Source organism: Molothrus aeneus, chromosome 1, assembly GCF_037042795.1.
Source record: "Molothrus aeneus isolate 106 chromosome 1, BPBGC_Maene_1.0, whole genome shotgun sequence".
NCBI classification, from domain to species: domain Eukaryota; kingdom Metazoa; phylum Chordata; class Aves; order Passeriformes; family Icteridae; genus Molothrus; species Molothrus aeneus.
The window spans coordinates 71,127,224-71,142,904 of record NC_089646.1 but is presented as its reverse complement, the minus strand read 5'-3'; the positions used below and the strand labels follow the sequence as shown (position 1 = coordinate 71,142,904).

General features: G+C 36.2%; 1 protein-coding gene across 2 annotated transcripts in view; it reads left to right on the top strand.

Annotated features, from left to right (window-relative positions):
* Nucleotides 1-15,681, top strand: part of RELCH (RAB11 binding and LisH domain, coiled-coil and HEAT repeat containing) — a 76,933-nt gene that overhangs the window by 11,439 nt on the left and 49,813 nt on the right. Inside the window, exons 2-5 of one of the 2 annotated variants that reach the window (XM_066559321.1) lie at nucleotides 5,490-5,579; nucleotides 13,365-13,436; nucleotides 13,546-13,601; nucleotides 13,716-13,829. In XM_066559321.1, coding sequence (XP_066415418.1) covers nucleotides 5,490-5,579; nucleotides 13,365-13,436; nucleotides 13,546-13,601; nucleotides 13,716-13,829 — 332 coding nt within the window. The remainder of the gene's footprint in view (nucleotides 1-5,489; nucleotides 5,580-13,364; nucleotides 13,437-13,545; nucleotides 13,602-13,715; nucleotides 13,830-15,681) is intronic. The other variant, XM_066559329.1, reaches the window with a different exon arrangement.

Genomic DNA, 15,681 nt, shown 5'->3' with positions numbered 1-15,681 from the left:
CCTAGTATGTGCAGTATCCAGTGGGAAGCTGCTCTCATCTTGCCTGGGAAGGATTAACTTTTAGTTCCATTTGTATGCTTACCAAAATCCTATTTCCAGTAGCCAGTTATTTCTCCAATCACTGTAAAATCTGGTTAGCCAGCTATTTCACTCAGCAGTTTAAAATATGGCAGTAGTCTGTTTTCAGGATTACAGATATTTTTCAGTACAAGCGAACACTTAGTTAGCTAAGTGAATCTGTCATGTACAAACATAGTATTGCTTCCTCTCTTTGAATTTCAAGGAAAAATTGTGGCTTTCTGGGTCTTCATATGTTCCATTTGATTAATTGTTAGTAAATGATGATATGATTTCCGGTGATCTTAGAGGAAATGTGACAACTGGGCTGCTTTATCAGCTAGTAATTTTTAAAATCAATTTGGATGTTTGCAAAGCAAATTCAAATAGCTTCTAAAATATTAATTTTTAAAATGTTTTTTCTTGTGCCTCCTATCAGTAAGTAATGCCACTTAATTTGTCTATGCTTTTGGCTGATTTACAGTGTCATGAACATGTAAAGATTATTTAATGAGATTTTGTAGAAGACTGCAACCTATTTTGACTTAATGGATGTACTGTGACAATATGGCTAACATGAAAATATGGCTAATATGATCATTCTTGGTGCCCTTTAGGTAAACTGGTAAAAATAATCTCCTTTTATCATCAGAGTGAATGAAGCATAACCTTTTTCACATTATGTATGTCAGTGGAGGGGGATGTATCACTTTGAGATTCCCTTACATTTTCCTACTTTGGTAGTTATGCTCAGCTTTCAGGGAGAGCTGAATATATGCCATGGGAACAGAAGCTGTCAGCAGAAGTCTGCATGTCATTTGGTGCCAGTTCTGGGAATAAGAAAAGAATTAAAAATCCTTTCCTCTGGAATGAAGCAATATTTTAAAAGTGTGTATAAGTTAATAAGCAAAATGTGATGTTGAACCCAATTTTTCACTTCACAAATGAAATTAAATGCATTGCATTTTTTAAGGGATTAAAAATCTTCTTATCTTTGAGTATATGAATGTTGGCATTCTGATTTTGCTCATCCTTTTCCAGTGGTAAAGGTAAGAGACAAGAACTGTGCACAGGCTCTCCTTTATTATCCCGATATGTCTCCTGGCATTTCTCTGGTATGAATTATGAAAACCCTAAGCCTATTTCACTGCTGCTCTGTGCGCTTTCTTGTTCCATATTGAGGTGATCCATGTTCTGCAGTTGTTTATACCTGCTTGTCAAAATTGTTCTTGTTACTTTGCTTTTACCATTTCTGAACATGGAGCTGACAGCAATTATTTTGCCAGTATTCACTAGGAAAGCTTTTAGGAAAAGGGAATTGCTGATTATAAAGTGTTTTAACTCCGAGAAAGAAGCTAAAATCCATGCACAGGAGACTGTTGATAAGAATGAACATACCAAAACAACAAAATGGGTTCCCACTGCTGTGGTAGATTGGGTTTCTTTCTGGGAAAGAAGCAGATTTCAGCCAAAGGGTACTTTTCCTTTTCAGTGGTTTCTCCACAAGAAGTTGCTTTGATATTCTTTGCCAAATCACTTGAGACTCAAATTTTTATTTTTATTTTAAAAATTGAGTATATGCTTTTATCTAATTTTTTCTTTTCTTCACTTTTATTTCAGAAACTAGTTCTCTTTTCTGAATGCTGTAGTTGAAATGCTTCCACTCAGTGTCCTGGAGTACAGCTGTTTGTACTTCAGACAAATGCTATTTCACATTCCTCAGGTGAGCTGTGGGACTGAGCACAGCCTTTCCTTTCAATCCCTTTCCTTCAAACAGCCCTGCCCATTTTCCCAACAAATGAGGCTGTTGTGCTGCCAGCAGGAAGGTGCCTTGTACTGTGGGAACCCAGGACATCCCTCTGGCTGTCCAGGACAGCCAAGACCCCTGCCAGGGGACTCAGAAGCCCTGGCAGAGAGCCCAAAACACCTGTGGTTTTGATTATGACCCGTGGAGCAAATTACCAACCTTATATGAAGACCAGCAAGCCACAACAGTTTAGGTAGAATAGTAGTGAAGTTATCACGGGTTGAAAAAGTAGATTTTGGGGTTTCTAGAATGGGCGTTCAGGAGGCAAGATGGAAGTATCTGGGTGTGTCCAGTCTTTCTCTTTCTTCTTCTTGGCCTCCATCTTCTGCTGTGATTTTGGCACTTACAGATTGGTTTAGAGTAGAAGCTCACTGTCTAACATAGGTGATAGGTATTGGAAAGTAATTGTAAACATTGTATATGTAGTTTTTAGTATAAAGACATAACACTGCCCTGGGGGCAGGCAGAGTGCCTGGACTGTCTTGCTGAGCGGACCTTGGCAGGACAGGAGAAAGAATTTTGTAGATAAGATACAATAAACAACCTTGAGACCGAGAATTGAAGAGCCCTGACTCCTTCAAGCGCCAGGCAGGGAAAAGAGACTTTCCAGCTTTTCTCGGGGTCACTCTGACCAGCTAGAGATCCTGACATTTTACACCCTCTCGATCCTTTGCAGAGCAGCTACATCCTTCATGGAAGTGTAAAATATGAGGTTATGTTATTCCATGATTTTCTGGAGAATGGCATTAGTTTTAGGAGTTAAACCTCTTCTGATGCCTGCTTCCAGAGACAGTTGTAAGTAGCAAGGTCACAGACACAGTTTCCCCATGGTGACATTTTAGGCAGGTGGAGCCATGGCACAGGCCTGCTGTTCTTCACTGTTCAGCAGTGCCTGTGTGCCCTGACTGTGCTGGTAATGGCACATCTTGGGTTAGGGGTGTGCTAATGGGTGTGTACTTTTGTAATGGAAGGAGAATCAGCATTACTGTCAGAGTGAAATGATGGTAGCAGGAAACCCATGAGGGCTGAGGTTCCTTAGCCGATCTTCCTTGGTTTCATCAGTCTGAATCTGGCTGTTTGTGCATCTTCCCAGTGTCGGTCTCTATGAAAAGGAAGTCCAATGTTTGCTTTTATTATGAACATGGTAATGATAAAGCGAAGTCAAAATAGTGAATGTACAAGGTTCCACCCTGTAAATTGCTGCTGTGCATGCAGGGGTGGTGCTTAAGGCAGTTTCTGGGTGTTGAAATGGTAAACCCCCTTGGTGTTGCTTGTTCCTGTCGGACCCTTAAGGTTGTACAACTGATTGATATTGAGAGTTGTTGGATTCACAGCTGCTGGTGTGATCTTAAACAGCTTCTGTTGTCTAAATCTGACAAAGATTGTGATTACCCCCTGCTTTTTTTATAGGCATCTGGTTTTTGGTGGTTTGGTTTTTTTCCAAGAAGTTTTTGGCTTTGGCAAATAAGTTTGTCTTTATGCCTGGGTTCATCAGTTCTCAGGGGAGAACCTTGGTCTCTGAAGTGCACCACTAGTCATATAAAGAAAAAGTTGGGTTGCTTATGGCTTTGGATGCTTCAGTAATAGTGGTGTGGTTGAGTTAAGTTGAAATTTGAGCATTGTTTCTCTGATGTTAATGTTACTTTGCTTCTGTTCACAGATCAATTAGAAAATTGATCTGTGAACATGGCAAGACTGCAGGGGGAAACAGTTTTATTTCTGCATTTGCCATAGCAATGCTCTATGTGAGACTTGGTTACTTCTCTTCAACATGAGCTTTTCCTTGAGATCTTCATTTAAATGTTGTTTTAAATTTGGTTTCAAAAAATGATCTTGTAGCTCTCGATGAAATAAGTCGGAGCAATATCTACTTATCAAGGTGCTGGGTGTTTTGAAAAGTCATTTCTAAAAACTTTCATACTGCATGAATTCATGTTTACTTTTGAACTTAATCTCTTCAAATGTGCAGCAGTCCATTTTCCAAAGATGCTGTAAAAAGAAGAGTTTGTACTGTGTTGCTAAGCTATATAGAACAGCCTACAGAAAATTACTAAATCAGACTAATGTATGAAGAAAATGCAGAGAATGAGACTGGAAGCTGCATATGAGCAATGAGGTTTAGAACCAATGGCTGAGTAGAGACTCACTGAGGAGCAACAGCTTGTTTCATTGTTTGGATTAGAAAGCATTGCAACAGGAAAAAACCCTTTGGTAGCTATAAAGTGTATACTGTGATAACCTGTCTGTTCCATGGACATAAAGTATAAGGTTTTCAGGCAAGTCTTGATGTTGTGGAACTCAGCTAGATTTGGTAACTTTAGTACCTCTGTATCTTTTAACTGTCAATGCTTCATTCAGTCTTAATTCAGATGTTGTTATTTGAGTACAATGCTGGTCTGTATGTAGAGAGAATGTCACAAGACCTTACAGTAAAATGAAGCACAAATATACGAAGAAATTCATTAATAGATTTTTTTTTGGTTTTGTTTTTCTTTTTTTACATAATGCAGAATGGGAGGAGCAGTTAAATACTTAATGATGTTAGTCATGACAGAGTTTGACTGACAAGTGATGAAATTGCTTCTATTTCCACTGACAGATAAGAGGTTTTTTGACAGCTCTGTGGAGTTTGTTCTTTGTTAATGTGACAACAGTTCTAATGTAATTAAAATTATTCTTGAAGTGCTACATAGAAATTAATTTCAAAAGGAGAGGAAAGATACTAAGGTACTTAATATAATTTCTGCATGTTCAATTGTGCTAAGAAACTGTTCAATTTATTTTAAGTTCTGTTACCAAGTAATTTATGCATTTTTATAATAAAAAAGGTGAATATGTGCTTCAACAGACTTATCAAAATTGCATTTTGGTTGATGGTTTTTTCTTTGCCATTCCTGTGAAATGAAAAATGTCAAGATCAGATCCAAACCTTATGCTGGTTACTGAATTTCTTGATTTTTTTTCTTTTTTAAATTCAGGATTTAATTATAGAGTGCAAATATTATACCTGCAATAGCGTGAACTGTGCTTCCTTTGCTTTTGTTAGATACTGCATTCCTTAAAAAACGTTAATTAAGTGGGTATGTACTGAAGTTAAAAGCTAGATCAGAAGATATGTAAAAAAGTATTTGGTCACAGTGACATGCCTTAAAATACTAAACATGGGAAAAGGAAGTAGAGTGTTTGAGGCAGTCACAGGTTTCTGTTAAAAGGGAACTGCTTGAAACTTGTCACACAACAGTTTGGTTTCTTTTATGTTCTCACCTGGGTGTCCAAGCCAAAGTCCTTGGCCCTTGTGCAAAAGAGGAACTGCTGCAATGCACTGCTCCTCATCTGCTGTGAACAGGGTAGAAATGCCATCTTTTAGGGAGAGCAAAAATATCTTACAGTCTGTTCAATGAACTTGCTGTAGTGCTGCATTTTTGGTTCAAGTTTACTGATGTACTCTCTACTTACAGACTTTCAGAAAATGCAATACAACTTGAGTCTCGCAGAACATGTAGCCTCCAATTTATAGTTTCTGAAATGAGATGCTGTTTTGACTTTCTCTATGACTTTCTCTATAAAAGGCAGCTCTTCAGGATTCTTTCTGATATCTTTTATTTTTTTTCTCCTACCCCTTAAGATCGTGCTGGAAGCATCAGTACTCTTGATTCTTTAGATTTTGCAAGATACTCCGATGATGGCAATAGAGAAACGGATGAAAGAGTAGCAGGTAAGTGTTCTATATGTTTTAGGAATCACAGAATGTTGATTTTTACTGTTTAACTTGTTGTTTCTAGCATAAGTATATTTAAATGAACATTTCTGAAGATGACAAGATTACACTGAGGTGGTTTAACTAGTTGCTTGATGTTGGAGAATTCTGCTGTAATTTCTGTAAGTGTTCAGGCAGGTGTGCTAGTGTATGATTCCAGATGTCACCAGTGCAGAAACACACAGTATACTTGAACATTGTGCCCAGTCTTGACAATATAACTGTATCCTGGTATTGACTGCTGACTACTACTGTTAAGCTGAAACATTCACTAAATTACTCTACAAAGTGGTCTGTTGCTACTATGTGGGTTAGAGCTTTCTGACATAAAGATCTGTTGCAAGTCATCTCTTAAACATAGCCTTCATTGAGATCAAATAAACACCTCCAAACCCAGAGCAAATTTGGGATTTACTCAGTTCCATAAATCTTCTTCACTACGAATCTTAATTGTAGTGCTTTTCTCTCCTATTTGCATCTTTGGTTGTATAAGGTTGGGATTTTTGCCTTTTGTTCTGAGTCTTTGGCACTTCTAATTCCAGGATCTATTGCATCACCAAGGGCAGGACCTTCTCTTAGGTTAGAAATTATTTTACTAACCACTTTTGCATGTGAGCCATGTTTCTCTGTCCAGGTTTTTTTCCAAATTCATATATTAAGTTATTCACAGCTTCCACAGAGAAATCCATAAAAGCTCTCTAGAAATGGCTACAGAGCTCTCTTTTCTTCTCCTCAGTTAGTAGTATTCAATATCCTGAGCTCATGGAAGTTGTCCACGCTGTGACTTCAGCTCACATGGTTAAGCTTTATGAAACCTGAGGTGATGCAGGCTGCCATGTCTCTCTTCCACCCTATTGTCTCTACTCTGAAACACCAAGCAATGAAAAGGCTGACAAAACACAGTTCTGTAAAGGATCTTCATTCTGAAATTTCATCTCTGAGTCAGACTGAAATGGTGGGAAAATCTCATTTTTCTTACCCAGCCAGTGTTGCTGAGTTAAAGGACTGGATTAAATTCACAAGCTCAAAGCAAATCCAGGTATTTTGGTGTTCTGGTCTAGTACTATAGGAACTTAGTGTTCTTCAATTTGTATGGAAGCTTCTGGATTCTTATTACTATTTAGCTACTCTCTTTTTCAATATACATAGTTCTTTTTAAGGAGGCAATAGTTGTAAATAGAAAACTGATCTTCTAAAAAAATGGTGTTTAATGAGCCCAAGCCTTGTGAATTGTGTCCTGTAATGCAAGGAAGAAACAAGCAAAAATCCCAGTATTTTATTTATTTTTGTTTTTGTAAGAGATTTTTCTTGGTTCTAGTCAGTATTTCTTATCAATAGTGTTACTGAGACAGCTGGTTTGATTCTTGTTATGAGCTGTCCTTAGAATTGGATTAGAGATGCTTATAGAAAATATAGACCAGTCAGAATTGACATCCAATAGAACCAGAAATCTTCTGACAAAACATTAGTGACAAACTATTGGTTACTTCCAGTATGAAATTAATATAGCCTAAAATTAAGTGTTAAGTTTAAGTAAATAGTAACATTGATCAATATTTTTGATAATTGCTACATAGTGATTGACTGCTGTCATATGTAATTGATGAGGAAATTGTATGTCAGGATATTTACAGTTCTGTGTTCCTTTAGAGATGTTTTTCAAAGAGTTCTTAAAAAGTAACATAAGAACTTGAATGAAGTAAGATTGAATATTATTTCTGGATGTTTTTAAAGACTGGAAGTTTTCAAAAATATTTTGTTTGTACTTAAAATTCTGGTTCAGTCATAATTGCTTAAAATATTTTGCCTCAATCATGTTTAAAGCTATCTTCCCAAGCAATTTCAAAAACTGATAAGTATTTATTTTGTACATTAAGAAATTATCTCAACAGAGGTTTCAAAAATTTTGCAAATCCAGTTCCTTCTTTAAACAAACTCTGGCTTATAACTTCTGCTTTTGAAGTTGTTCTTAGCTGCAAATGCACTTTGAAACCTAACTGGAAGTCCATCTTGCTTATTTCTTCTGAAATTGTTTCTTTTCTGTTAAGAGCTTTGATGCTTAGGAGATTAAAATTGTAATCTGTTGTGAAAGCTTGGGGCCATGAGCTAATAGTCATCTTTTTCTTCTGATAGTTCTGAAGATGAGGTTTGAATCGTTTCTCTTTGTAAATGCCTTTCTCATGCTCCTCCTATCTTTGCTTTTTACTGTTTGGACAGAACACATGATTTCCATATCAGTTCCCTATCATATCAAATGAAAGACAGGACATAAATGTACATAAGTCACTAAATGAAACTGCTGAACTGGTTCTGAGTCAGAAGGACTTGAAAACTAAGTTATAACATACCCACTTTACAAATACTTTTGTATCTTGACTATATTAGAAAGCCCCAAATCAAAAAATGTATGCATATATCATCATCCAAAGCCACCATATTCCATTTGCCCATTATGATTAGTGGTAGATTTAGCTGCCTTTTTTTTTTGTTTTGTTTTGTTTTAACAGTTCAAAAATTCCTGAAAATAACTGTATCAACTCTTGCTTGAAATTGATTTCAGTACTTAAAAGCTATTAGCCCACTTCATTCCCTCTGGAATTAGAATTAAAATTTGGCCTAGAAGCAAGCATGTTTTGAAGAGTTGCTGAAAAGAGCTTTTCACTTGGCAAATCTGCTGGAAGGGATCTGAGTCCCTTCTATAATATTATCGCCTGCTTGACTGAAAAGATGCAAGTCATAGAAGGCAGTCAGGAGGTGGAAAAGTATGACAAAACTAACTGCAATTTAGAAAACATAAATTTTCTTCTTTATCTACCTGATCTTAATGAAAATGAGAGTTATGTAACAATTTGGATAATACATTTGTAATTGACTAAGAGATGAAACAAACCAAAATGCATCCTTACAGCTTGCAGTTTACTAGATGGAAACAACTTGTTCTCTAAGACTGGTAACTTTTGAATCCAAAGTCATGTATTAAGTGCCTGAAATACTTGCTCCTAGGATAGACTCAGTACTGAAGGATTTGATAGGGGTAGTAGACCTCCTCCAAATACTCATAATTTCCAGAAAGCAGCTAGAGAATGGAAAACCTGCTCCTTTCCTGTGTTATAAGGATACACCTAACTTGAACACCCACAGGATTTGTTTAAAATAGGTTGCCTCACATTCAGTCTAAGGAACTGAATCTTCTGCCACATCTTAAATTTGCCATGGTCTAAACCCCCTACTTTGCATAATTCAAAATGTTTATTATTGCTAACCTGCCTTTGACATCAACTCAAAAGATGAGACTCTAATAATTTTTGAGAATTTAATAATTTTAAAAGCACATGCTGTGCTTTCAAAGATGATAAAATTAATTCTTATAATCAAACTCTTTTTCAATCATATGTATTCTCAGATTTCCCTGTATTTGCGTTGATTTCTAGCTAGTCTCTGTGTCTCTGATTAGAAGAATAAGATTTGAACGGAGGGGAGCAGTTCACAAAATATTTCTTCTTGAGAATTTAATTTATCTAGACTCAGGTTCACAGTTTCTGCTTTTTACAGAGCCTTTTTTTGTGTTTTTTTAGTAGGCACTATTAAATTGTGCACACCAAAATCAGAGGGAAATCTTTTAAAAAATCAAACAAAAAACCAGAGCACAAAAGGCATCTGTAGTACAACAATCACTTGTTAACATGGTGTGTGTGCTTTGTTCATCCTGAAAGCAGATCTGGTTTTGTCTTCCCATTGCCTGTCTTAAGCCTGTGAAGGAGTTGTAAGCCTCTTAAATTTCCTTCCAGGCTGAAGGTTGTTCTTACAGAAGGTCTCCAGGAGCTGAAGCTGAAGACAAGTCTGCTGTAGTTCAGGTCTTCTCTGTAGGTGGTCCTGTCTCATTAACTTCAAAGCATTAATGAGGCTACTGAGTCAAGTGTTGGCCTCCCACTATTAGAGTGACAAGTTCTCTGTTACTTGCTCATGAATCTTCCTCCTGCTCTTTATTTTTGTACTGTGGTAGTAATATCTTGTGTGAAGTATAGCTTTCTGTTTTGGGGCTATTTGTGTTTTGTGCTGAAGTGTTTCACATTTCAAGGCTGTCTTTTTGCTTCCATCATCAACAACAGAGCTTGTAAGAGTATGAAAGTGTGGAAAGCTGGGTAAGCAAAGGGGCCCTTGATACTTCAGAGGAAAACTATTTTTAAAAAAAATGTCCAAATGCCATATAGTGGCTTCACAACACAAAACTAGCCTTCTACCATTATCTGAAGTACTGGGTACTTCACAGTGAAATACGCAAAAATTTGACAAGGTATTCTAAATGTAGATGATAAAATTCTAGTGTAATTGGAAATAGTACTGCTTACACAACACAAATGATGGATGATTTTAGAAGTACTGTTTATTTCCTCAACTTTTTGGCCTTGGTTCAACAAGACTGCTGTTCATGTAGATCTCAGCTAGTCCAATCCCAATTGCAGGTGGTTCTTGGTATGATCCAATAACTTATGAAGTCATTAACGAATATGAGTCAATAGAATAAGACCCTTGAGAAAGCTTAATTTTGAGATTTCAAAGCTCAGCAGACAAGCTACTCACTCCTGATATGCACTTCTCTTTTAAGGTGTATTAGATTAGCTGCATGAAAACTGAAACATTTAAAAATTGCTGATCTGAAAACCTTGGTCCAATGCATCATGGCTTGCTTGAAAGATTCACCCATTTTAAGTCAGGCTTTGTAATTTTTTTCAGGATAGTAGCTGTAGTGATTAGAAACTTTTAATAACAAAAAAGCCATTTAAAAGGCATCACTTTTTATTAAAAGAGTCATTGAACTTTAGATAGTTTTCTCCCCTAAGGCAAACTAAATTGTTCAGAAATGCCCTTTCCTGTAGGAAGATTACCCAACCTTAAGGCTCTAAATTTCTATTCTTTGCTTTCCTGGTGCAAAGGAATATCTGATTGTTTCCTTTCTTAGGCTGTCTGCAGCAAAACTTTTGTGCATTATTCTTAAGGAGTGTTAGCCCCTTCACCAGGTGCTGGGAGTTGTATGTGTTATTAGCCTAGTCAAGCATGAAGCTGAACTTCAGCTTGGCTTTGTCAATGCTTCTGAAGGCATAACTTCAGCTTTGTAACAGGAGAGGGGGAGAGGCATCAGGTCGTTTGTATTAAAAGTCAATAGTTCATAATGGTTACAAATAAAGGGGTTAAAAGGTTGCCTTTTATGTAAGAGAATGCTATAGAATCAACAAATGGGAATTACTAATGTTGATTTCATTGGTAGATATGTTGAATTAAAAATCATTATATGTTTTGGCAGAAGATCACATTTCAGTATAACTTAAAGAGCTTTTAATCACAGTTTAACATTTGACTGAAGTTAATGTTATAGCTGTTTTCATGTATAATTGTATAAACACCTATAAACTTCTTCAAATAAAAGCTACATTTGTGACTGACTTGAAAGCATCAAGGTTTGTATCATGGCAATTATCATGGTGCCATTAGTAAGATTAGATGAGGTACAACTGTAACAATGCTGTGTTGTGGTGGGATTATGTGGCTGTTTTGACATGCTACCAAGTGACAGCTTCTCAAATATACTACATCTAGAATCTTCTACTATAACAGAAACATGCAGCAGAGTAATCTACTTTTAAGGTTGAATGGGTAAAGTCCTAAAGATTTCTAAGAATTGTCAGCATCGTCACAGTTCACTAAAATTCAATTCTTGCCGTCTGACATGGGTTTGTCTGACATGAGTTTTTTGGCTTTCTACGCCTTCAGACATGTCTTATTCCTATTTTCCTTAATTGGATTTCTGAGTTTTTATAGTTTGCATTGTTTTTCTAACTTTTTTTATTATTTATATCATTCTAGTTCAGGGCACTCCTGATCTGCAACTGTTCTGGTCTTCGAAAATATTTTACAAGATTAAAATGTTAACACGTAGTTATTTCCATAAGAAAAATTTCTTAATTTGAGTTCTTTAAAATTTTCAAAAAGTAACAAATTAGTATCTTACAACTGTGAATAAGTATCTCAAATGCAAGGAAGTAAATTAGCTAAAATTAGGTACTTACTTTATCATGAGAGCGTTTTCTGACTTTGTTGCACAGAAGTATTTGCAGATCAGCATTGCTGAATACTAGAGAGATTTTACATATTTTATTCATTGTATCCTCAGTTGCGCTTTTATATTGCTGCAGTAAAATTCTGTGCATCAAACAAGTTACTTTCATGTAGCAAATGTTGTGTATTGTAGTAACTCCTTCAGTTTTTATGCAGAACTGCAAACTGAGTGAATCTTTTTTCCATGAGTGCCAATTACCAAGAGTCTTAATTACAGATGCTCAAAAGAGGAACTGGTTTTATTTGCAGCCTTCAGTAACATTTTTTACCAGCAAGGGCCAATGCAGCGTTTCTGCTGTGCATTGTGTTCTGTGTAAATATTTCAAAATGCCATGTTAAATTGTTTCCAGGCAGTGATTAAAGATTTCATTGAAACTTTCTTGTTAAAAGTCACTACAAAATTTTTCCTTTTGTTTGGGAATAAAGTAGATAGTAAACTATTCTAAATAGGTCATCTAACACTTCAGCGTGGTAGGTGTTCTGTGCTTATCTCTCCTAGTTAAGAGTCCTTCCTCCTGGTAACTGTATATTTCAGTGTGATTAGATAATCTGAGAATTAATGAAATGCATGTATTTATCTGGTCATCTCTTAAATAGGTTTCCTCAGATGTTCTACCTGTAAATGGCTATTAAAAGAACATTTGCTATATCTTTTGCAAAGGTCCAGGGGATGAGAATTTGAGGTCACTATGTACATATGATCTCAGCATCAAAACATATGAAATCCCAGTGCACACAAATCACCACTGGCCCTTTTTGGAGGAAACATTGGAACATGAGAAACAAATACGAGTGACTAGGGAAGTGGAGAGGTGAATTAAGAGAGAGTGGAGAACTAGAATTAAGTATTTTTGAATTTAAAGCTGACTCTCAGTCTTTGAAAATCAGCGTAAACTTTCAAGAATAATGATGCCAAGAATTTTTTCCTTTCAAGCTTTTTTATAAGTACTGCAGAAGAGCTGCATTTTTTGGGTGTTTTTGTTCTTGTATATCTCTGTTCATTTGAATTCAATGACCTGAATTCAAAATCCTAATCAACTGTGGGACATTCCTAAAACTCCACTATTTTGAAATAGAATTTAAAATTACTTTTTTTTTTTTTTTGCAAGATAAAGTACATTTCAAGATCTCCCATTTAAACTACTAAAATTTTGGTGTATGGTTTTATTTTCCAAATGAAGTCTGGGGTGTCAATGGGACTTTACATTCACTTCATGGTTTAAGCTTTGCTACATGGAGACAGCTTCCTCTGCTGCCACAACATACTCATTTCATTTAGATCTGTGTTCTTACTGCCTACGTACTCCTCTTGCCCCCCCAAAAAAGCAAAACATTTGACAGCATCAGCTCCTAAATATTTTCCCAAAACCTTACAGCGAGTCCTTGTCAGACAGCTTGAAATTTTGACTTAGCTAAGCTAAAGCCAGTGAAACTATGGAAAATGTTCACCAGTTTGCTTTCAGACCAACTCTGCTGCATGTGTTCATAAGTTCCATAAAGATTGCATGCTTTATGTTTAATACAAACGGTATCTTTTTTTTCACACCCATCCTTGCTTTTTATATTTTATTTTTGTTTCCCTTGCCTTGGTTGGATGCCTGTGTGTGTTTAATCCAAATCCCTGTCCAGTCCTGGAGTTTGAACTACGGAAAGCCAAGGAGACCATACAGGCCCTTCGAGCCAACCTGACTCAGGCTGCAGGTGGTGTACATAAACCTTTTCTTAAGTCTCTACTTTAAACAATGTAGAAGTAGCTGAGCTCATCCTCTCTGAGAGAGTAAAATTTAGTTACTTCTTTTTTCCTCCCCAGAAAATGAAGTTCCTTTGCAGGAACGAAAAAATTATAAATCAAGTCCTGAAATTCAGGTAGGTGGCTGGTGATAAATGAACTTTGCATGGATTTTAGTGTGAATATAACAAGCTTCCATAGTTGGAAGAAAGATAAACCCAAGATCTAGTGTGTTTTCTTTTTTTTTCCAGGAGCCAATCAGACCTCTTGAGAAAAGAGCTCTAAACTTCCTAGTTAATGAATTTTTATTGAAGAATAGTTACAAGCTTACATCAATAACATTTTCAGATGAAAATCATGATCAGGTAAAATTTCCTTGTGGGTTTGAGGTTTTTTACACACCTGCTTTCCATATTCTGATCTTGTCATAAACGCAAGTGAACTTAAGTGATTTTTCCTGTGCATGCAGTTTGCTTCATATATATGAGTTCTCTAAAAGTTAAATATGTTAGTTAGCATTTTCATATATAAACATGGTTTGAAAACACAGCAGTTTGGGCAGTAGTTTCCCAATATTTGTAGGAAGGAGACAGAGCGCTTGCATTCTTTAAAGGAACAAAAGAGGAAGTGAAATAGTGTGAGTTAGATGTTTTCCTTGTATTCTGGTGTGACACACATTCACTTGAAGTCAAGGATCTGGATCTCAAATGTAATCTTTTCCTTAGGTCCTACTCAGTTGACTTGTACAGGGATATACAATTTACTCATTGGTTGTTTTCTGGGGATGTGTGTGTGTGTGAGAGAGTACTTAATCACCTGTGGCATTGAGTACAGTATTGAATAAGCTCTTGGTAATAAGATGTTATCCTGGCTCTTTCCCAACATAGCTATGCTTTGATGCGTTTTTCTTAAAATGATCAGTTTTATATCTCTGTTGGCTTACATTTGATGGCAAGAATGTTTGGAAGGTTCTAATTACATTCTGACTGTTTCTGGGTAGACAAAGCACCCAGTAATATCAACACCCAATATGTATTGATCACAAAATGGGGATATTACCAGAAGAATTAAATATGGAATTTCATCCAGTTTTACATGAAACTGGTCCTCCTAAACTTTTCCTACATTTCATATCCTAATCTGTGGAGCAAATAGGTTGTTAAATAGAATTTCTGAATCTTCCACCTCCACTGAATATTTGCACATCCAAATACTTGTGAGAAAACAGACCCCCAAAAATAGAAGATGAACAGTCTATCCTATTTGTGCTCTCAACTGAGAAGTTTTTGTTTTGTGAGACAATTAGCAAAAAAGAGCAAAATTATTAATTCTAAAAAGTAAATATAAACATACTGAAATTACTGTATAGTAGACACATTTTTTTCTATGTTATTCATATAATTATCTGAGAAAATAATATTTCTTCAAAGAAATGTATGTGACCAGACTATGGAAAAAATAATAGTGAAGACTGGGAACAATAGGAAAAAAGTTTAAACCAATACTTAAATTTAAAGTCGTTAAAGAGACCGTCACAACTCCTGTGTAACAGTGCACAAACTTACTTGTATATACAGACATGAAATATTCTTGTGTTAGTAAGATGATAAGATGTAAATGAGAAAAGAAAGAAGCTGTTTGAGACAGGAGGCCCTTGTGTTGTCTGCACCTCACTATCAGTCTTCTACAGAGCTGTTTGAGCTATATTAGACATCAGGAGGAAATTCTTCATGGAGATGTTAAAGATTGGAATGGACTGCCCAGAGAGGTGGTAGAGTCACTGTCCCTGGAGGTGTTCAAGAAATGACTGGGTGTTGCACTTAGTGCTCTGGTCTTGTTCACATGGTGATGATCGGTCAAAGGTTGGACTTGATCTCAGAGGTCTTGTCCAGCCTAAATGATTCTGTGATACTGTGCTTGTCTTCCCTAGGGAAATTAGACCTGCACTTGTGAGTGAAATGGGAACAAAACCAATATTTCTGCCTTGTATCAACTGCATTGGCTTCTGGTAGAATTTGAGCAATATTATTTCTGATTATAAAAAGTGTTCATGTCTTAGCAAAAGAGAAAGTGACCTATGTGGTTGGAAAGGTACTCTCTCCAGTATGTTACCTAGAGCTGCCTTTATGGTCAGACTGCTTTGGTTCACAAAGTGAATCCTTCCTCTACTATTGTTTCTTGCTGAGTTATTCTTCTATCTGATTTACTACAATGCAG